General features: G+C 40.2%; 3 protein-coding genes across 3 annotated transcripts in view; all 3 read right to left on the reverse strand.

Moving 5' to 3' along the window:
* LOC139561550 (ladderlectin-like) overlaps nt 1-24,174 on the reverse strand; it is a 102,632-nt gene that overhangs the window by 62,780 nt on the left and 15,678 nt on the right. The gene's annotated exons all lie outside the window — the stretch shown is intronic.
* LOC139561556 (equistatin-like) lies at nt 6,341-8,241 on the reverse strand. The gene is made up of 5 exons (XM_071378785.1): nt 8,086-8,241; nt 7,511-7,574; nt 6,711-6,842; nt 6,527-6,622; nt 6,341-6,449 (listed from the first exon to the last, which is right to left on the reverse strand). The coding sequence occupies exons 2-4, from the start codon at nt 7,560-7,562 to the stop codon at nt 6,543-6,545; spliced, it is 264 nt and encodes an 87-aa protein (XP_071234886.1). The 5' UTR covers nt 7,563-7,574; nt 8,086-8,241; the 3' UTR covers nt 6,341-6,449; nt 6,527-6,542.
* Nucleotides 16,781-18,681, reverse strand: LOC139561565 (equistatin-like). Its single transcript, XM_071378794.1, has 5 exons — nt 18,526-18,681; nt 17,951-18,014; nt 17,151-17,282; nt 16,967-17,062; nt 16,781-16,889 (listed from the first exon to the last, which is right to left on the reverse strand). The coding sequence occupies exons 2-4, from the start codon at nt 18,000-18,002 to the stop codon at nt 16,983-16,985; spliced, it is 264 nt and encodes an 87-aa protein (XP_071234895.1). The 5' UTR covers nt 18,003-18,014; nt 18,526-18,681; the 3' UTR covers nt 16,781-16,889; nt 16,967-16,982.

Raw genomic sequence — 24,174 nt, forward strand, 5'->3', positions numbered from 1 at the left:
ATTTGGGGAAAATCATTTTCACTCTAAATTTGCAGCTTGATGATAAAAGCAAAATGAAAAGCTGAAAAGTCTTGAGTCAATAAGTATTCAACCTCTTTGTTATGTCAAACCTAAACAAGTTCAGGAGTAAAGATGTTCTTATCAAGTCACATTATAAGTTGCATGGACTCACTCTGTGTTCAATAATAATGTTTGACATGATTTTTGAATGACTACCTCATCTCTGTACCCCACACATATAATTATCTGTAAGGTCCCTCAGTCGAGCAATGCATTTCAAACACAGATTCAACCACAATGACCAGGGAGTTTTCCAATGCCTTGCAACCAAGGGCACCTATTGAAAGATGGGTAAAATAAAAAAAAGCAGACATTGAATATCCCTTTGAGAATGGTATTAATTACACATTGGATGGTGTATCAATACACCCAGTCACTACAAAGATACAGGCGTCCTTTCTGTCCGGAGACTGAGATGGACATTGCAACATATTGATTTTGTGGTCATTTAACCATTTCATTGTGGATTTTGATGTGTGCTTGGGGGTTATTGTCTTGCTTGAAGATCCACTTCCAGCCAATGTCAGCATCCCGGCAGAGAGAACTAGTTTTTTTGGGGCTATAATGTCCTTGTACTTGGTACCAAGTTTATGATGCCGTTGAGCTTAAAAAGGGCCACAGAACCAGGGAAGCAAAAAAGCTTCATAAACGTGAAAGATGCAGAACCATATTTTACTGTAGGTATGAGGTACTTCTCTGCACATGCTTCTGTTTTTCCACACCAAAACCACCGCTGAAGTTCATGACTAAAGAGCTCTATTTTCATGTCATCTGACCATAGCACCGCCTGGAGTTTGATAAATGGCACTTGGATTGGAACCGATGCCATTTCCTCCTTAAAGGGATAGTGCAATATTTTGGCAATTACAACCTTTTTCTTCTAACCCAGAGTCAGATTTTGTCTCTGCATGAAATATGAAGGACTTTGAAGGTAGTTTTTCCAGCGATCGCTAACTAGCGTCAGCGCAATGACTAGAAGTCTTTGGGATCTGCTCTCAGAGTTAATAATTGTGCTGAAGCTGCAGTAGTTAATTTAAAAACTTCCTTCAAACTAAAGAAAGACGGCTAAATTGCCAAAATCTCACAATATCCCTTTAAACAGTAGAGAAAACCCCACTAAATGAATTTTTTCTACTTGAAATGTGATTACTTTTCCTAGAGTGACCCCAACATTAGAAAAAGTGTAACATCGCCTTTGTTCATATTTCCATGAAAGCTGTACACCACCAGTGTACAAATAATTGTATTATGTATTGTTGTAATATCATTGATTTATGTGACTGTTTTCTGTGACACTGATACTAATTGCTGATAGTAATCTCTTTGTCAAAAGGTCGCTGTCCTTTCTGGCAGAATATGCCCAGCAAGTCGGCAAAGTATTGCATCAAGATAAGGGTGGCCTGTGACGCACAATCCAGCTACGCTCGGAAGATGCAAGTCTACACGGGGAAGCCGACCAGTGGAGGCCCGGAGAAGAACCAGGGGATGCGGGTTGTGCTTGATGTGACAGATGGACTGAGGGGGCACAATGTCACATGTGACAATTTCTTCACCTCTTATGAACTCAGCCACTAGCTCCTGGAGAGGAAGATCAGCATGGTTGGCGCAGTTAGAAAGAACAGGCCTGAGCTCCACCCTGCACTCCTCGCAACAAGGGGGAGAGAGGCCTTCTCATCAACGTTTGCCTTCACCCCCACCCCCTTTCTAGTTTCTTACCTACCAAAGAGGAACAAGAATGTGGTCCTCTTCACCAAACTGCCCAAAGCAGCTGAGATCAGTGATCAAAAGGACAGGAAGCCAGCCATCATCCTAGACTAAAACCACAGCAAAGGAGGCGTGGACAACCTGGACAAAATGATTGGAACTGACAGCTGCAGGAGGATGACTGGCCGCTGGCCTATGGTCATCTTCCATAACATCATTGATGTGTCCCCTACAATGCCTTCGTTATATGGAACAAGATCAACCGTACCTGGATGCCTGATGAGAGTAACAAGAGGAAGTTTTTCCTGGAGCAGCTGGGAAAGGCACTTGTAACCCCACAAATTCAAAGAAGGGAGTTCCTCCTAACAGCCTCTGCAGCGCTTGTGAAAGCTGATCCACCTGAGGCTGCAGCTGGGGCAGGCAAGAGGAGGAAATTCCAATTCTGCCCCCAAAGAGGGACTGTAAAACAAATACTATGTGCTGCACATGTGAGAAATACAACTGCAAAGTCCATGCACACACTTGCATACTGTGCTACATGCTAAATAGAGTTGATTGATTTATGTTGTTTGCATTTTTGTTTTGTATCTATTATCCTATTTTATTCTTATTTATTGTTGTTGTTTAAACACCTTGTGGGTGTGGGCAATAGTTAAAAAAATGGGAGGAGACTAGTATTTTGTAGTTGAATTCCTCATTGTACAGTATATAAGAATATATCACTATGTTGCCAAAAAAGTTCAAGACTTGTTTCCCTTATATAAAATATTTTTTTCAAAACTACTTTCTGCACATTTCTGCTACTTTCTTAGGCTATACAAGTGCTATCTCTTGCTAAAAAAAATATGTTTACACCTACGCAGTACCTTTAGCAATAATAATAATAAACCTCTACTTTGGTAAAGAAAACAATTATAACAGGTCTGTTGTAAAAAAGAAACGAGAGGTGTCCACTGATTAAATGCAGTCTTTCTGCAATGTGAAGAGGTAAAACCCAGATGTTTCTTTATGCAAAATAGATTTGGAGTTTAAAAATCAATTAAGCTGCTTTATTTTAGGGGTTTAGCGAAGGTGGGTCATTTTTTACCCTTAGGACAGGGAGAGTATTTTAAACAATAGTTAAAAACAAGTTCTTATTTTCAATGACTCCCTAGGAACAGTGGGTTAACCTCTTTGGGCTGCAGGGGCAGTATTGAGTAGCCTGGATAAAAGGTGCCCATTTCAAACGGCCTCGTACTCAATTCTTGCTCGTACAATATGCATATTATTATTACTATTGGATAGAAAACACTCTCTAGTTTCTAAAACCGTTTTTGAATTATATCTGTGAGTAAAACAGAACTCATTTTGCAGCAAACTTCCTGACAGGAAGTGGAAAATCTGAAATCCATGCTCTGTTCTAGGGCCTGCCTATAAATGTGCTTGATATTTATTAGTATACATGCACTTCATACGCCTTCCACTAGATGTCAACAGGCAGTGAGAGAAGAAATGGAGTGTATAACATCATCTGAGGTCGAATAAAAGCTCATGGCATGACGTGACCCCAATTTCCTGTTTTCTGGAGCGCGCGAGAAGTGACCTGGTATTGCCTTCTGTAAAGCTCTCGTTATAGACGACTAATATCTCCGGCTTTGATTTTATTTGATACATGTGACAATATCATCGTAAAGTATGTTTTTTCAATATAGTTTTATTAGATTATTGAAATTTTTTCGGGACGTTAGGCGTGTTGCTTTGTCTGCGTATGTTCAGGAAGGAGAGCTTCGCGCCACTTTGCTAGCTTTCCGTGCTAATTGACTGGAGAAGAGGACATTCTAAATCCAAACAACGATTGTTCTGGACAAAGGACCCCTTGTACAACATTCTGATGGAAGATCATCAAAAGTAGGACCCATTTTATGATGCTATTTCATATATCTGTCGAACATGTGAACTAGTAGTTTGCGCCCAGATTTTGGGCACGCTCTCGCCATAACGTAAACTGCATGTCGTAATGAAGTTATTTTTAGAATTCTAACACGGCGATTGCATTAAGAACTAGTGTATCTATCATTTCCTATACAACATGTATTTTTTAGTAATGTTTATGAATAGTTATTTGGTCAGAATATGTGAGTGTCAGAAAAATATCCGGACGTTGTGGGAAAAAGATGCTACGTTAGCACAATGTATAACCACTGATTTCAGCTCTAAATATGCACATTTTCGAACAAAACATAAGTGTATGTATAACCTGATGTTATAGGACTGTCATCTGATGAAGCTTATCAAGGTTAGTCAAAAATTATATATCTTTTGCTGGTTTGTTACGATCGCTAACTTTCGCTGCTGGTAAATGGCTTGTGTTTCTGGCTATTGTGGTAAGCTAATATAATGCTATATTGTGTTTTCGCTGTAAAACACTTAAGAAATCGGAAATATTGGCTGGAATCACAAGATGCCTGTCTTTCATTTGCTGTACACCATGTATTTTTCAGAAATCTTTTATGATGAGTATTTAGGTATTTGACGTTGGTGTCTGTAATTACTCTGGCTGCTTCGGTGCTATTTCTGACGGTAGCTGTGATGGTAGCTGCAATGTAAAACTGATTTATAGCTCAAATATGCACATTTTTCGAACAAAACATAGATTTATTGAATAACATGTTATAAGACTGTCATCTGATGAAGTTGTTTCTTGGTTAGTTTGGTTGGTTCTTGGTTAGTTAGGTTGGTTTTGTGCATGCTACCTGTGCTGTGAAAAATGTCTGTCCTTTTTTGTATTTGGTGGTGAGCTAACATAAATATACGTGGTGTTTTCGCTGTAAAACATTTTAAAATCGGACATGTTGGCTGGATTCACAAGATGTTTATCTTTCATATGCTGTATTGGTCTTGTTAATGTGTGAAAGTTAAATATTTCAAAAAAATATATTTTGAATTTCGTGCCCTGCACTTGAAGTGGCTGTTGTCATATTGCGCCCGGCTTCGGGCTTGCAGCCCAAAGAAGTTAACTGCCTTGTTCAGTGGCAGAACAACAGATTTTTACCTTGTTAGCCTTGGGATTCGAACTTTCAGCCTTTCGGTCCAAGTCCAACGCTCTAAGGATCAGCTGTCAGAGCAGCTTACCGTGCACTGCACCTGTACACAGCCCCTCTGTAAATAGCCCATCCAACTACCTCATCTCCATATTATTTGTTGCTCTTTTGCACCCCAGTATCTCTACTTGCACATCATCTGCACATCTATCAATCCAGTGTTAATATTACATTTTAATTATTTCACCACAATGGCCTATTTATTGCCTTACCTCTCTAATCTTAGTTCATTTGCACACACTGTACATAGATGTTTCTATTGTGTTGACTGTATGTTTGTTTATCCCATGTGTAGCTGTTGTTTTTGTCACACTGCTTTGCTTTACCTTGGCCAGGGCACGGTTGTAAATGAGAACTTGATTTAACCAAGTAAGCCAGTAACAAGGTAATATAAAATGCTGTGGTAGCCATGCTGGTTAAGTGTGCCTTGAATTCTAAATAAATCACTGACAGTGTCACCAACAAAGCAGCCCCACACCATCACACCTCCATGCTTCACGGTGGGAACACCACATGCGGAGAACATCCGTTCACCTAGTCGGCGCCTCAAACCAAAAATTTGGACTAAGACCAAATGACAGGTTCCCACAGGTCTACTCATTGCAGTAGAGGTAACTACAGTGTGTCTTCCTTTCCTGTGGTGATCCTCGAGAGCCAGTTTCATCATAGCGCTTGGTTTTTGAGACTTCACTTGAAGGTTCAAAGTTCCGCATTTTCTGACCTTCATGGCTTAAAGTAATGGACTGTTTCTCTTTGCTTATTTGAGCTGTTCATGCCATAATATGGACTTGACATTTAACATGTAGGACTTAGTATACCACCCCTACCTTGTCACAACTGATCTGCTCAAACACATTGAGGATAGAAATTCCACAAGCACACCTGTTAACTGAAATGCATTCCAGGTGACTACCTCATCTAGTTGAGAGAATGCCGAGTTTGTAAAAAGCTGTCAAGGTAAAGGGTAGCTACTTTTTGATTTGTTTAAGACATGATGCCATAGGTGTTATTTCATAGCTGTCTTCACTGTTCTACAACATAGAAAATAAAACCCTGGTATGAGTAGGTGTGTTCATTTTGGACTGGTTCTGTAACTATAGTAGATCTAGCCTGTAGAAGCTATTGGGATCCTCCTCTTTTTAATAGAAGCCATCAGGCTGTTTTCACACAATTGCATAGGTTATAGAAATGTTGTGCAACATGAGCTCATGAAGTGATTTAGATTTGCTTTGATGTCAGAGTGATTAGAGGGACAATAGAGTGCTGAGTACCAGGCAGTTAGCAAGTGTGGTAGAAGACTACTAATGACCATCAGCAGCATCAGAGCTTGGAGAAGCTCAATTACTAAATGGTCACGTGGAATTTGACTGCCTTCATGTCCTGTAACTGCCGGTGTGGTGGTAATACAGTCACCATAACAGTCCTACTCCTTCCTCCACTTCCCAGAAATGGACCAGTTCAGATACATTGTTCAACATATCACACCAACAAGGAAGTAAGTAAATCAACAGTTTAATATCAGGATTTCTCCATGCAAATCAGTTCCTGTAGTACAGTAAAGACAACTGTTCGTCTTTTCAACGTCTTCATTCCAACGCCTTTCACCTACAATTATACAAAAAACATCAATAATCAGCTGCAAAGTAGTAACATTTAGTGAATGAGTATGTATATACATGCACCTTGGTGGAACAGTTGCTAGCAGTTGCTAGCAGTGCCTGGTGGAGTATCACTACCCGGGACCTTCTGTCCAGTACTGGTCACACACCAACAGTGACCTACCAGAAAGACATGTTGCATATACAATATATACACATTGAAGTGTCACATTAAACTGAATTGAGAATTTTGTGCGGCCGTGTTAACCTGTAGATCCCCAACATTGCTCAGGGGTGTATTGGCCATTGTAGTCACACGTGGGGACGTAGGCTCCAATTGAGCCATTTAAAGCGGCATCTCTAGCATCCTCACATGGGGTCTTGGGTCGTATCCTAGCATCTGGACACAGGTAACATACATTGTAATGTGACCATAACATTGCAGGACAATATACATTTCTGGACATACATTCTGGAATCTTGGGGTGCGTCCACTATGTGCCCTATTCAGAAGTAGTTTATACGGAATAGGGTTCCATTTCAGATGCAACCTAGGTACTTCCTGTCTAAATATTGAAGTTCTGCTACTTGTTTAAAAGGCCTGTAGAGTCAAATTCCAGTTTCGTAGAAGAGCTGATGAAACTAAGACTGGAAATTGTATCAGTGTTATTTCCTGTTAGTTGCTAGACAATATAATCAAACAAACCGTTCATATCAGAATACCTCAGTCCCGCATCTAGACACCAATATACATCTCTGGAACTAGAGGAGTGGCAGGTAGCCTGCTGTTTGAGAGTTGGGCCAGTAGTTCAAATCAGTGAGCTGACTAGTTGATATATCCGTCTATGTGCCCTTCAGCAAGGCACAACCTTCATTTCTCCAGTGTCAAGGTTGATAATGGCTGACCTCTCAGAGGGTGTCCCATGGAGAACCGGTTATGAATAGAAACACATTTCCAAATCACACCTGCGTATTAACACCTACATGTGTGTGAAGTAGGACAGAGCAACACCAACAAATGTTTTTATTAAAATGTAGGTGAGTAAGTGTGAGGTATGTCACGCTTACCTCCCAGAGCAAAAGCTGTGCTGACAAGCAGAATGATGGTCAATGTCGCCATGGTAATCGTCTCCTGAGAGAGAAAGAGTGTAAGATTAGTTGAGCATTTTAAATCTGGAATGGCTGTGGGTACTAGAGGAGAGGTTAAGGAAACCCACTGTAAGGTACAAAACTTAAGCAGCATTTTCTAAACCCAGTACTGAGGACCCCAAGAAGCGAGTATGGGCAACACGGTGCTACTAGTCTTCTGCCAAAACTCAGGTATCATTTCTTCAACCACATACAATAGATTAGCCTGGCACACAGGAATATGTATCCTTCCCAAATGGCTCCTCATTCCTTATGTAGTGAACAACCTTTGACGAGGGCCTACAATGAACTACATAGGGAAAGGGAAGCATTACAGATATTGTCAGACACTACCCATTTACTGCAAAGGTACGGATTAGTCTATGCGCTTAAATTCAGGGGGCCGCTCCACAAAAAGGCACAACTATATATTGTACTACGTTTGACAAGGGGCAAATAACATTTAGGTACCATTTGAGATGCAGATAGTTGATTAAATAATGATGCACTCTCACCTTCTGCACTCTTCCAAGGGATTCACTGGGTGTCTCTCTGTTGTCTGTGAGTTATGGTCTACCTCTTCCACCTCTCCTTTTAAAGGAACTGTCACAGGTGTGACTAGTTGCCTCATTAACCCAACAAGAGATCCTGTTGTCGGGCCATTAGTTAGTGGTGTAAAGCACTTAAGGAGAAATACCCTCAAGTACTACTTAAGTCGTTTTTGGGGGTATCTTTACTTTACTATTTATATTTTTGACAACTTTCACTTCACTACATTCCTAAAGAAAAGAATGTACTTTCTACTCCATACATTTTCCCTGACACCCAAAAGTACTCGTTACATTTTGAATGATTAGCAGGACAGAAAAATGGTCCAATTCACCCACTTATCAAGAGAACGTCCATGGTCATCCCTGCTGCCTCTGACCTGGCAGACTCACTAAATACAAATGCTTTGTTTGTAAATTGTGACTGAGTGTTGGAGTATGCCCTTGGCTATGCGTAATTATATTTTAAAAAACAAGAAAATGGTGCCGTCTGGTTTGCTTCATGTAAGGAATTTGAAAATATGTATCCTTTTACTTTTGATACTTAAGTAAATTTGATCAATTCAATTTAATGTTGATACTTCAGTATATTTAAAACCGAATAATTTTAAACCTTTACTCAAGTAATATTTTACTGGGTGACTTTCACCTTTACTTGAGTCATTTTCTCTGAAGGAACCTTCATAGGCAGTGAAGAGAGTCGTAGAGGAAGATGGGTCCAGTTTAGAGGGATCCTGAGAGGCTCCCTGTGAGTATGCCGAGGCCAATAGAGAGTGATAGGAATAACATGTGTTTCAGTAAGGTTTCTTAGCATTCATAGCCATGGTTATCAACTGTGATGCAGAAATGGAACACAAATCACAGAAAATAGATGTTGTGGTGGTAGCTGCAGAGAACTCCTTGGGTTATGAGATTTTACAGCAGAAGAGTTACAAGGTGTGATGAACGATAGTGTCCCGTTCTCCCAGGCTGCCGGCCTGCTGTAGGATCAGATTGGGCAAAGTAGTGGAATAGTGGTGAGGTTATAATGGGTCTAGGATCAGATAGGGTCATGTAGTGGAATAGTGGTGAGGTTATAATGGGTCTAGGATCAGATTGGGCCAAGTAGTGGAATAGTGGTGGGGTTATAATGGGTCTAGGATCTCACACTAGCACGAGCGAGCGAGCGAGCGCACACACACACAAACACACACACATACTAAATTCTCCAATTCAGTTCACCTCGGGATCGGTGTCCCTCCTGCGGGATGGTTGAGCTAACGTGCGCTAATGTGATTAGCCTGAGGTTGTAAGTAACAAGAACATTTCCCAGGACATAGACATGTCTTTTTCGGGCAGAAATCTTAACTTCTTGTTAATCAAACTGCACTGTCCAATTTACAGTAGATGTTACAGTGAAAAAATGCCATGCTATTGTTTGAGGAGAGTGTACAGTTATCTACTTGAAAATGTATATATTGACCAATTAGGCACATTTGGGTAGGCTTTATACAACATTTTGAATAGAAATGCAAAACTTTGCTAATACACTGCTGCAATCTAGCAGCCAAAATATAAATTGTGCCTAGTCAGATAATGTTTAATAAGTCAGATAATGTTCATTAACAAATTAGGCACATTTGGGCAGTGTTGATACAACATTTTGAACAGAAATGAAATGGTTCATTGGATCAGCGTAAAACTTTGCACATACAATGAACCCCATCTAGCCAAAATCTAAATTCACCTGGGCTGGAATAAAACATTATGGCCCCTGTTTCGAGACAGATGCATGATAATTGTCCATTCTAAATCAAAACAAATTGCACACATTTAGTACATTTAAAGACAAGATTAAATCAAGAATAGTCTGATGGGTGACAATATTAGCCCATCAGTTGTGAATGATGCCCAGTGGAATTCAAGAAACAGCACATACCTTTTTTTGGGCCACTTTTTCAAATCATAGTGCCACACCTCATGTAGCTGAGCCCATAGGCCTATATGTTTTATTTTACCTTTATTTAACTAGGTAAGTCAGCTAAGAACAAATTCTTATTTTCAATGACGATCTAGGAACAGTGGGTTCAGAGGCAGAACGACAGATTTGTACCTTGTCAGCTCGGGGATTCAATCTTGCAACCTTTCGGTTACTAGTCCAACACTCTAACACTAGGCTACCCTGCCGCACCATATGTTTTGATAAGGTTTGTATCACAACTAAAGTGGCCAAATAACTTGTTAAAATGAAGCCCATTAATCCTCTTTACAATGGGTGTAGAGCCTAACTGGAATATATTTGCAGCGCGTGAGTTTCTCATTTGGGGAAAATCATTTTCACTCTAAATTTGCAGCTTGATGATAAAAGCAAAATGAAAAGCTGAAAAGTCTTGAGTCAATAAGTATTCAACCTCTTTGTTATGTCAAACCTAAACAAGTTCAGGAGTAAAGATGTTCTTATCAAGTCACATTATAAGTTGCATGGACTCACTCTGTGTTCAATAATAATGTTTGACATGATTTTTGAATGACTACCTCATCTCTGTACCCCACACATATAATTATCTGTAAGGTCCCTCAGTCGAGCAATGCATTTCAAACACAGATTCAACCACAATGACCAGGGAGTTTTCCAATGCCTTGCAACCAAGGGCACCTATTGAAAGATGGGTAAAATAAAAAAAAGCAGACATTGAATATCCCTTTGAGAATGGTATTAATTACACATTGGATGGTGTATCAATACACCCAGTCACTACAAAGATACAGGCGTCCTTTCTGTCCGGAGACTGAGATGGACATTGCAACATATTGATTTTGTGGTCATTTAACCATTTCATTGTGGATTTTGATGTGTGCTTGGGGGTTATTGTCTTGCTTGAAGATCCACTTGCAGCCAATGTCAGCATCCCGGCAGAGAGAACTAGTTTTTTTGGGGCTATAATGTCCTTGTACTTGGTACCAAGTTTATGATGCCGTTGAGCTTAAAAAGGGCCACAGAACCAGGGAAGCAAAAAAGCTTCATAAACGTGAAAGATGCAGAACCATATTTTACTGTAGGTATGAGGTACTTCTCTGCACATGCTTCTGTTTTTCCACACCAAAACCACCGCTGAAGTTCATGACTAAAGAGCTCTATTTTCATGTCATCTGACCATAGCACCGCCTGGAGTTTGATAAATGGCACTTGGATTGGAACCGATGCCATTTCCTCCTTAAAGGGATAGTGCAATATTTTGGCAATTACAACCTTTTTCTTCTAACCCAGAGTCAGATTTTGTCTCTGCATGAAATATGAAGGACTTTGAAGGTAGTTTTTCCAGCGATCGCTAACTAGCGTCAGCGCAATGACTAGAAGTCTTTGGGATCTGCTCTCAGAGTTAATAATTGTGCTGAAGCTGCAGTAGTTAATTTAAAAACTTCCTTCAAACTAAAGAAAGACGGCTAAATTGCCAAAATCTCACAATATCCCTTTAAACAGTAGAGAAAACCCCACTAAATGAATTTTTTCTACTTGAAATGTGATTACTTTTCCTAGAGTGACCCCAACATTAGAAAAAGTGTAACATCGCCTTTGTTCATATTTCCATGAAAGCTGTACACCACCAGTGTACAAATAATTGTATTATGTATTGTTGTAATATCATTGATTTATGTGACTGTTTTCTGTGACACTGATACTAATTGCTGATAGTAATCTCTTTGTCAAAAGGTCGCTGTCCTTTCTGGCAGAATATGCCCAGCAAGTCGGCAAAGTATTGCATCAAGATAAGGGTGGCCTGTGACGCACAATCCAGCTACGCTCGGAAGATGCAAGTCTACACGGGGAAGCCGACCAGTGGAGGCCCGGAGAAGAACCAGGGGATGCGGGTTGTGCTTGATGTGACAGATGGACTGAGGGGGCACAATGTCACATGTGACAATTTCTTCACCTCTTATGAACTCAGCCACTAGCTCCTGGAGAGGAAGATCAGCATGATTGGCGCAGTTAGAAAGAACAGGCCTGAGCTCCACCCTGCACTCCTCGCAACAAGGGGGAGAGAGGCCTTCTCATCAACGTTTGCCTTCACCCCCACCCCCATTCTAGTTTCTTACCTACCAAAGAGGAACAAGAATGTGGTCCTCTTCAGCAAACTGCCCAAAGCAGCTGAGATCAGTGATCAAAAGGACAGGAAGCCAGCCATCATCCTAGACTAAAACCACAGCAAAGGAGGCGTGGACAACCTGGACAAAATGATTGGAACTGACAGCTGCAGGAGGATGACTGGCCGCTGGCCCATGGTCATCTTCCATAACATCATTGATGTGTCCCCTACAATGCCTTCGTTATATGGAACAAGATCAACCGTACCTGGATGCCTGATGAGAGTAACAAGAGGAAGTTTTTCCTGGAGCAGCTGGGAAAGGCACTTGTAACCCCACAAATTCAAAGAAGGGAGTTCCTCCTAACAGCCTCTGCAGCGCTTGTGAAAGCTGTTCAGTGGGCTGAATCTTGTCCTGATCCACCTGAGGCTGCAGCTGGGGCAGGCAAGAGGAGGAAATTCCAATTCTGCCCCCAAAGAGGGACTGTAAAACAAATACTATGTGCTGCACATGTGAGAAATACAACTGCAAAGTCCATGCACACACTTGCATACTGTGCTACATGCTAAATAGAGTTGATTGATTTATGTTGTTTGCATTTTTGTTTTGTATCTATTATCCTATTTTATTCTTATTTATTGTTGTTGTTTAAACACCTTGTGGGTGTGGGCAATAGTTAAAAAAATGGGAGGAGACTAGTATTTTGTAGTTGAATTCCTCATTGTACAGTATATAAGAATATATCACTATGTTGCCAAAAAAGTTCAAGACTTGTTTCCCTTAAATAAAATATTTTTTTCAAAACTACTTTCTGCACATTTCTGCTACTTTCTTAGGCTATACAAGTGCTATCTCTTGCTAAAAAAAATATGTTTACACCTACGCAGTACCTTTAGCAATAATAATAATAAACCTCTACTTTGGTAAAGAAAACAATTATAACAGGTCTGTTGTAAAAAAGAAACGAGAGGTGTCCACTGATTAAATGCAGTCTTTCTGCAATGTGAAGAGGTAAAACCCAGATGTTTCTTTATGCAAAATAGATTTGGAGTTTAAAAATCAATTAAGCTGCTTTATTTTAGGGGTTTAGCGAAGGTGGGTCATTTTTTACCCTTAGGACAGGGAGAGTATTTTAAACAATAGTTAAAAACAAGTTCTTATTTTCAATGACTCCCTAGGAACAGTGGGTTAACCTCTTTGGGCTGCAGGGGCAGTATTGAGTAGCCTGGATAAAAGGTGCCCATTTCAAACGGCCTCGTACTCAATTCTTGCTCGTACAATATGCATATTATTATTACTATTGGATAGAAAACACTCTCTAGTTTCTAAAACCGTTTTTGAATTATATCTGTGAGTAAAACAGAACTCATTTTGCAGCAAACTTCCTGACAGGAAGTGGAAAATCTGAAATCCATGCTCTGTTCTAGGGCCTGCCTATAAATGTGCTTGATATTTATTAGTATACATGCACTTCATACGCCTTCCACTAGATGTCAACAGGCAGTGAGAGAAGAAATGGAGTGTATAACATCATCTGAGGTCAAATAAAAGCTCATGGCATGACATGACCCCAATTTCCTGTTTTCTGGAGCGCGCGAGAAGTGACCTGGTATTGCCTTCTGTAAAGCTCTCGTTATAGACGACTAATATCTCCGGCTTTGATTTTATTTGATACATGTGACAATATCATCGTAAAGTATGTTTTTTCAATATAGTTTTATTAGATTATTGACATTTTTTCGGGACGTTAGGCGTGTTGCTTTGTCTGCGTATGTTCAGGAAGGAGAGCTTCGCGCCACTTTGCTAGCTTTCCGTGCTAATTGACTGGAGAAGAGGACATTCTAAATCCAAACAACGATTGTTCTGGACAAAGGACCCCTTGTACAACATTCTGATGGAAGATCATCAAAAGTAGGACCCATTTTATGATGCTATTTCATATATCTGTCGAACATGTGAACTAGTAGTTTGCGCCCAGATTTTGGGCACGCTCTCGCCATAACGTAAACTGCATGTCGTAATGAAGTTATTTTTAGAATTCTAACACGGCGATTGCATTAAGAACTAGTGTATCTATCATTTCCTATACAACATGTATTTTTTAGTAATGTTTATGAATAGTTATTTGGTCAGAATATGTGAGTGTCAGAAAAATATCCGGACGTTGTGGGAAAAAGATGCTACGTTAGCACAATGTATAACCACTGATTTCAGCTCTAAATATGCACATTTTCGAACAAAACATAAGTGTATGTATAACCTGATGTTATAGGACTGTCATCTGATGAAGCTTATCAAGGTTAGTCAAAAATTATATATCTTTTGCTGGTTTGTTACGATCGCTAACTTTCGCTGCTGGTAAATGGCTTGTGTTTCTGGCTATTGTGGTAAGCTAATATAATGCTATATTGTGTTTTCGCTGTAAAACACTTAAGAAATCGGAAATATTGGCTGGAATCACAAGATGCCTGTCTTTCATTTGCTGTACACCATGTATTTTTCAGAAATCTTTTATGATGAGTATTTAGGTATTTGACGTTGGTGTCTCTAATTACTCTGGCTGCTTCGGTGCTATTTCTGAAGGTAGCTGTGATGGTAGCTGCAATGTAAAACTGATTTATAGCTCAAATATGCACATTTTTCGAACAAAACATAGATTTATTGAATAACATGTTATAAGACTGTCATCTGATGAAGTTGTTTCTTGGTTAGTTTGGTTGGTTCTTGGTTAGTTAGGTTGGTTTTGTGCATGCTACCTGTGCTGTGAAAAATGTCTGTCCTTTTTTGTATTTGGTGGTGAGCTAACATAAATACACGTGGTGTTTTCGCTGTAAAACATTTTAAAATCGGACATGTTGGCTGGATTCACAAGATGTTTATCTTTCATATGCTGTATTGGACTTGTTAATGTGTGAAAGTTAAATATTTCTAAAAAATATATTTTGAATTTCGCGCCCTGCACTTGAAGTGGCTGTTGTCATATTGCGCCCGGCTTCGGGCTTGCAGCCAGAAGAAGTTAACTGCCTTGTTCAGTGGCAGAACAACAGATTTTTACCTTGTTAGCCTTGGGATTCGAACTTTCAGCCTTTCGGTCCAAGTCCAACGCTCTAAGGATCAGCTGTCAGAGCAGCTTACCGTGCACTGCACCTGTACACAGCCCCTCTGTAAATAGCCCATCCAACTACCTCATCTCCATATTATTTGTTGCTCTTTTGCACCCCAGTATCTCTACTTGCACATCATCTGCACATCTATCAATCCAGTGTTAATATTACATTTTAATTATTTCACCACAATGGCCTATTTATTGCCTTACCTCTCTAATCTTAGTTCATTTGCACACACTGTACATAGATGTTTCTATTGTGTTGACTGTATGTTTGTTTATCCCATGTGTAGCTGTTGTTTTTGTCACAATGCTTTGCTTTACCTTGGCCAGGGCACGGTTGTAAATGAGAACTTGTTACTGGCCTACTTGGTTAAATCAAGGTAATATAAAATGCTGTGGTAGCCATGCTGGTTAAGTGTGCCTTGAATTCTAAATAAATCACTGACAGTGTCACCAACAAAGCAGCCCCACACCATCACACCTCCATGCTTCACGGTGGGAACACCACATGCGGAGAACATCCGTTCACCTAGTCGGCGCCTCAAACCAAAAATTTGGACTAAGACCAAATGACAGGTTCCCACAGGTCTACTCATTGCAGTAGAGGTAACTACAGTGTGTCTTCCTTTCCTGTGGTGATCCTCGAGAGCCAGTTTCATCATAGCGCTTGGTTTTTGAGACTTCACTTGAAGGTTCAAAGTTCCGCATTTTCTGACCTTCATGGCTTAAAGTAATGGACTGTTTCTCTTTGCTTATTTGAGCTGTTCATGCCATAATATGGACTTGACATTTAACATGTAGGACTTAGTATACCACCCCTACCTTGTCACAACTGATCTGCTCAAACACATTGAGGATAGAAATTCCACAAGCACACCTGTTAACTGAAATGCATTCCAGGTGACTACCTCATCTAGTTGAGAGAATGCCGAGTTTGTAAAAAGCTGTCAAGGTAAAGGGTAGCTACTTTTTGATTTGTTTAAGACATGATGCCATAGGTGTTATTTCATAGCTGTCTTCACTGTTCTACAACATAGAAAATAAAACCCTGGTATGAGTAGGTGTGTTCATTTTGGACTGGTTCTGTAACTATAGTAGATCTAGCCTGTAGAAGCTATTGGGATCCTCCTCTTTTTAATAGAAGCCATCAGGCTGTTTTCACACAATTGCATAGGTTATAGAAATGTTGTGCAACATGAGCTCATGAAGTGATTTAGATTTGCTTTGATGTCAGAGTGATTAGAGGGACAATAGAGTGCTGAGTACCAGGCAGTTAGCAAGTGTGGTAGAAGACTACTAATGACCATCAGCAGCATCAGAGCTTGGAGAAGCTCAATTACTAAATGGTCACGTGGAATTTGACTGCCTTCATGTCCTGTAACTGCCGGTGTGGTGGTAATACAGTCACCATAACAGTCCTACTCCTTCCTCCACTTCCCAGAAATGGACCAGTTCAGATACATTGTTCAACATATCACACCAACAAGGAAGTAAGTAAATCAACAGTTTAATATCAGGATTTCTCCATGCAAATCAGTTCCTGTAGTACAGTAAAGACAACTGTTCGTCTTTTCAACGTCTTCATTCCAACGCCTTTCACCTACAATTATACAAAAAACATCAATAATCAGCTGCAAAGTAGTAACATTTAGTGAATGAGTATGTATATACATGCACCTTGGTGGAACAGTTGCTAGCAGTTGCTAGCAGTGCCTGGTGGAGTATCACTACCCGGGACCTTCTGTCCAGTACTGGTCACACACCAACAGTGACCTACCAGAAAGACATGTTGCATATACAATATATACACATTGAAGTGTCACATTAAACTGAATTGAGAATTTTGTGCGGCCGTGTTAACCTGTAGATCCCCAACATTGCTCAGGGGTGTATTGGCCATTGTAGTCACACGTGGGGACGTAGGCTCCAATTGAGCCATTTAAAGCGGCATCTCTAGCATCCTCACATGGGGTCTTGGGTCGTATCCTAGCATCTGGACACAGGTAACATACATTGTAATGTGACCATAACATTGCAGGACAATATACATTTCTGGACATACATTCTGGAATCTTGGGGTGCGTCCACTATGTGCCCTATTCAGAAGTAGTTTATACGGAATAGGGTTCCATTTCAGATGCAACCTAGGTACTTCCTGTCTAAATATTGAAGTTCTGCTACTTGTTTAAAAGGCCTGTAGAGTCAAATTCCAGTTTCGTAGAAGAGCTGATGAAACTAAGACTGGAAATTGTATCAGTGTTATTTCCTGTTAGTTGCTAGACAATATAATCAAACAAACCGTTCATATCAGAATACCTCAGTCCCGCATCTAGACACCAATATACATCTCTGGAACTAGAGGAGTGGCAGGTAGCCTGCTGTTTGAGAGTTGGGCCAGTAGTTCAAATCAGTGAGCTGACTAGTTGATATATCCGTCTATGTGCCCTTCAGCAAGGCACAACCTTCATTTCTCCAGTGTCAAGGTTGATAATGGCTGACCTCTCAGAGGGTGTCCCATGGAGAACCGGTTATGAATAGAAACACATTTCCAAATCACACCTGCGTATTAACACCTACATGTGTGTGAAGTAGGACAGAGCAACACCAACAAATGTTTTTATTAAAATGTAGGTGAGTAAGTGTGAGGTATGTCACGCTTACCTCCCAGAGCAAAAGCTGTGCTGACAAGCAGAATGATGGTCAATGTCGCCATGGTAATCGTCTCCTGAGAGAGAAAGAGTGTAAGATTAGTTGAGCATTTTAAATCTGGAATGGCTGTGGGTACTAGAGGAGAGGTTAAGGAAACCCACTGTAAGGTACAAAACTTAAGCAGCATTTTCTAAACCCAGTACTGAGGACCCCAAGAAGCGAGTATGGGCAACACGGTGCTACTAGTCTTCTGCCAAAACTCAGGTATCATTTCTTCAACCACATACAATAGATTAGCCTGGCACACAGGAATATGTATCCTTCCCAAATGGCTCCTCATTCCTTATGTAGTGAACAACCTTTGACGAGGGCCTACAATGAACTACATAGGGAAAGGGAAGCATTACAGATATTGTCAGACACTACCCATTTACTGCAAAGGTACGGATTAGTCTATGCGCTTAAATTCAGGGGGCCGCTCCACAAAAAGGCACAACTATATATTGTACTACGTTTGACAAGGGGCAAATAACATTTAGGTACCATTTGAGATGCAGATAGTTGATTAAATAATGATGCACTCTCACCTTCTGCACTCTTCCAAGGGATTCACTGGGTGTCTCTCTGTTGTCTGTGAGTTATGGTCTACCTCTTCCACCTCTCCTTTTAAAGGAACTGTCACAGGTGTGACTAGTTGCCTCATTAACCCAACAAGAGATCCTGTTGTCGGGCCATTAGTTAGTGGTGTAAAGCACTTAAGGAGAAATACCCTCAAGTACTACTTAAGTCGTTTTTGGGGGTATCTTTACTTTACTATTTATATTTTTGACAACTTTCACTTCACTACATTCCTAAAGAAAAGAATGTACTTTCTACTCCATACATTTTCCCTGACACCCAAAAGTACTCGTTACATTTTGAATGATTAGCAGGACAGAAAAATGGTCCAATTCACCCACTTATCAAGAGAACGTCCATGGTCATCCCTGCTGCCTCTGACCTGGCAGACTCACTAAATACAAATGCTTTGTTTGTAAATTGTGACTGAGTGTTGGAGTATGCCCTTGGCTATGCGTAATTATATTTTAAAAAACAAGAAAATGGTGCCGTCTGGTTTGCTTCATGTAAGGAATTTGAAAATATGTATCCTTTTACTTTTGATACTTAAGTAAATTTGATCAATTCAATTTAATGTTGATACTTCAGTATATTTAAAACCGAATAATTTTAAACCTTTACTCAAGTAATATTTTACTGGGTGACTTTCACCTTTACTTGAGTCATTTTCTCTGAAGGAACCTTCATAGGCAGTGAAGAGAGTCGTAGAGGAAGATGGGTCCAGTTTAGAGGGATCCTGAGAGGCTCCCTGTGAGTATGCCGAGGCCAATAGAGAGTGATAGGAATAACATGTGTTTCAGTAAGGTTTCTTAGCATTCATAGCCATGGTTATCAACTGTGATGCAGAAATGGAACACAAATCACAGAAAATAGATGTTGTGGTGGTAGCTGCAGAGAACTCCTTGGGTTATGAGATTTTACAGCAGAAGAGTTACAAGGTGTGATGAACGATAGTGTCCCGTTCTCCCAGGCTGCCGGCCTGCTGTAGGATCAGATTGGGCAAAGTAGTGGAATAGTGGTGAGGTTATAATGGGTATAGGATCAGATAGGGTCATGTAGTGGAATAGTGGTGAGGTTATAATGGGTCTAGGATCAGATTGGGCCAAGTAGTGGAATAGTGGTGGGGTTATAATGGGTCTAGGATCTCACACTAGCACGAGCGAGCGAGCGAGCGCACACACACACAAACACACACACATACTAAATTCTCCAATTCAGTTCACCTCGGGATCGGTGTCCCTCCTGCGGGATGGTTGAGCTAACGTGCGCTAATGTGATTAGCCTGAGGTTGTAAGTAACAAGAACATTTCCCAGGACATAGACATGTCTTTTTCGGGCAGAAATCTTAACTTCTTGTTAATCAAACTGCACTGTCCAATTTACAGTAGATGTTACAGTGAAAAAATGCCATGCTATTGTTTGAGGAGAGTGTACAGTTATCTACTTGAAAATGTATATATTGACCAATTAGGCACATTTGGGTAGGCTTTATACAACATTTTGAATAGAAATGCAAAACTTTGCTAATACACTGCTGCAATCTAGCAGCCAAAATATAAATTGTGCCTAGTCAGATAATGTTTAATAAGTCAGATAATGTTCATTAACAAATTAGGCACATTTGGGCAGTGTTGATACAACATTTTGAACAGAAATGAAATGGTTCATTGGATCAGCGTAAAACTTTGCACATACAATGAACCCCATCTAGCCAAAATCTAAATTCACCTGGGCTGGAATAAAACATTATGGCCCCTGTTTCGAGACAGATGCATGATAATTGTCCATTCTAAATCAAAACAAATTGCACACATTTAGTACATTTAAAGACAAGATTAAATCAAGAATAGTCTGATGGGTGACAATATTAGCCCATCAGTTGTGAATGATGCCCAGTGGAATTCAAGAAACAGCACATACCTTTTTTTGGGCCACTTTTTCAAATCATAGTGCCACACCTCATGTAGCTGAGCCCATAGGCCTATATGTTTTATTTTACCTTTATTTAACTAGGTAAGTCAGCTAAGAACAAATTCTTATTTTCAATGACGATCTAGGAACAGTGGGTTCAGAGGCAGAACGACAGATTTGTACCTTGTCAGCTCGGGGATTCAATCTTGCAACCTTTCGGTTACTAGTCCAACACTCTAACACTAGGCTACCCTGCCGCACCATATGTTTTGATAAGGTTTGTATCACAACTAAAGTGGCCAAATAACTTGTTAAAATGAAGCCCATTAATCCTCTTTACAATGGGTGTAGAGCCTAACTGGAATATATTTGCAGCGCGTGAGTTTCTCATTTGGGGAAAATCATTTTCACTCTAAATTTGCAGCTTGATGATAAAAGCAAAATGAAAAGCTGAAAAGTCTTGAGTCAATAAGTATTCAACCTCTTTGTTATGTCAAACCTAAACAAGTTCAGGAGTAAAGATGTTCTTATCAAGTCACATTATAAGTTGCATGGACTCACTCTGTGTTCAATAATAATGTTTGACATGATTTTTGAATGACTACCTCATCTCTGTACCCCACACATATAATTATCTGTAAGGTCCCTCAGTCGAGCAATGCATTTCAAACACAGATTCAACCACAATGACCAGGGAGTTTTCCAATGCCTTGCAACCAAGGGCACCTATTGAAAGATGGGTAAAATAAAAAAAAGCAGACATTGAATATCCCTTTGAGAATGGTATTAATTACACATTGGATGGTGTATCAATACACCCAGTCACTACAAAGATACAGGCGTCCTTTCTGTCCGGAGACTGAGATGGACATTGCAACATATTGATTTTGTGGTCATTTAACCATTTCATTGTGGATTTTGATGTGTGCTTGGGGGTTATTGTCTTGCTTGAAGATCCACTTGCAGCCAATGTCAGCATCCCGGCAGAGAGAACTAGTTTTTTTGGGGCTATAATGTCCTTGTACTTGGTACCAAGTTTATGATGCCGTTGAGCTTAAAAAGGGCCACAGAACCAGGGAAGCAAAAAAGCTTCATAAACGTGAAAGATGCAGAACCATATTTTACTGTAGGTATGAGGTACTTCTCTGCACATGCTTCTGTTTTTCCACACCAAAACCACCGCTGAAGTTCATGACTAAAGAGCTCTATTTTCATGTCATCTGACCATAGCACCGCCTGGAGTTTGATAAATGGCACTTGGATTGGAACCGATGCCATTTCCTCCTTAAAGGGATAGTGCAATATTTTGGCAATTACAACCTTTTTCTTCTAACCCAGAGTCAGATTTTGTCTCTGCATGAAATATGAAGGACTTTGAAGGTAGTTTTTCCAGCGATCGCTAACTAGCGTCAGCGCAATGACTAGAAGTCTTTGGGATCTGCTCTCAGAGTTAATAATTGTGCTGAAGCTGCAGTAGTTAATTTAAAAACTTCCTTCAAACTAAAGAAAGACGGCTAAATTGCCAAAATCTCACAATATCCCTTTAAACAGTAGAGAAAACCCCACTAAATGAATTTTTTCTACTTGAAATGTGATTACTTTTCCTAGAGTGACCCCAACATTAGAAAAAGTGTAACATCGCCTTTGTTCATATTTCCATGAAAGCTGTACACCACCAGTGTACAAATAATTGTATTATGTATTGTTGTAATATCATTGATTTATGTGACTGTTTTCTGTGACACTGATACTAATTGCTGATAGTAATCTCTTTGTCAAAAGGTCGCTGTCCTTTCTGGCAGAATATGCCCAGCAAGTCGGCAAAGTATTGCATCAAGATAAGGGTGGCCTGTGACGCACAATCCAGCTACGCTCGGAAGATGCAAGTCTACACGGGGAAGCCGACCAGTGGAGGCCCGGAGAAGAACCAGGGGATGCGGGTTGTGCTTGATGTGACAGATGGACTGAGGGGGCACAATGTCACATGTGACAATTTCTTCACCTCTTATGAACTCAGCCACTAGCTCCTGGAGAGGAAGATCAGCATGGTTGGCGCAGTTAGAAAGAACAGGCCTGAGCTCCACCCTGCACTCCTCGCAACAAGGGGGAGAGAGGCCTTCTCATCAACGTTTGCCTTCACCCCCACCCCCTTTCTAGTTTCTTACCTACCAAAGAGGAACAAGAATGTGGTCCTCTTCACCAAACTGCCCAAAGCAGCTGAGATCAGTGATCAAAAGGACAGGAAGCCAGCCATCATCCTAGACTAAAACCACAGCAAAGGAGGCGTGGACAACCTGGACAAAATGATTGGAACTGACAGCTGCAGGAGGATGACTGGCCGCTGGCCTATGGTCATCTTCCATAACATCATTGATGTGTCCCCTACAATGCCTTCGTTATATGGAACAAGATCAACCGTACCTGGATGCCTGATGAGAGTAACAAGAGGAAGTTTTTCCTGGAGCAGCTGGGAAAGGCACTTGTAACCCCACAAATTCAAAGAAGGGAGTTCCTCCTAACAGCCTCTGCAGCGCTTGTGAAAGCTGATCCACCTGAGGCTGCAGCTGGGGCAGGCAAGAGGAGGAAATTCCAATTCTGCCCCCAAAGAGGGACTGTAAAACAAATACTATGTGCTGCACATGTGAGAAATACAACTGCAAAGTCCATGCACACACTTGCATACTGTGCTACATGCTAAATAGAGTTGATTGATTTATGTTGTTTGCATTTTTGTTTTGTATCTATTATCCTATTTTATTCTTATTTATTGTTGTTGTTTAAACACCTTGTGGGTGTGGGCAATAGTTAAAAAAATGGGAGGAGACTAGTATTTTGTAGTTGAATTCCTCATTGTACAGTATATAAGAATATATCACTATGTTGCCAAAAAAGTTCAAGACTTGTTTCCCTTATATAAAATATTTTTTTCAAAACTACTTTCTGCACATTTCTGCTACTTTCTTAGGCTATACAAGTGCTATCTCTTGCTAAAAAAAATATGTTTACACCTACGCAGTACCTTTAGCAATAATAATAATAAACCTCTACTTTGGTAAAGAAAACAATTATAACAGGTCTGTTGTAAAAAAGAAACGAGAGGTGTCCACTGATTAAATGCAGTCTTTCTGCAATGTGAAGAGGTAAAACCCAGATGTTTCTTTATGCAAAATAGATTTGGAGTTTAAAAATCAATTAAGCTGCTTTATTTTAGGGGTTTAGCGAAGGTGGGTCATTTTTTACCCTTAGGACAGGGAGAGTATTTTAAACAATAGTTAAAAACAAGTTCTTATTTTCAATGACTCCCTAGGAACAGTGGGTTAACCTCTTTGGGCTGCAGGGGCAGTATTGAGTAGCCTGGATAAAAGGTGCCCATTTCAAACGGCCTCGTACTCAATTCTTGCTCGTACAATATGCATATTATTATTACTATTGGATAGAAAACACTCTCTAGTTTCTAAAACCGTTTTTGAATTATATCTGTGAGTAAAACAGAACTCATTTTGCAGCAAACTTCCTGACAGGAAGTGGAAAATCTGAAATCCATGCTCTGTTCTAGGGCCTGCCTATAAATGTGCTTGATATTTATTAGTATACATGCACTTCATACGCCTTCCACTAGATGTCAACAGGCAGTGAGAGAAGAAATGGAGTGTATAACATCATCTGAGGTCGAATAAAAGCTCTTGGCATGACGTGACCCCAATTTC

This window comes from Salvelinus alpinus, chromosome 31 (assembly GCF_045679555.1).
Source record: "Salvelinus alpinus chromosome 31, SLU_Salpinus.1, whole genome shotgun sequence".
Classification (NCBI taxonomy): Eukaryota; Metazoa; Chordata; class Actinopteri; order Salmoniformes; family Salmonidae; genus Salvelinus; species Salvelinus alpinus.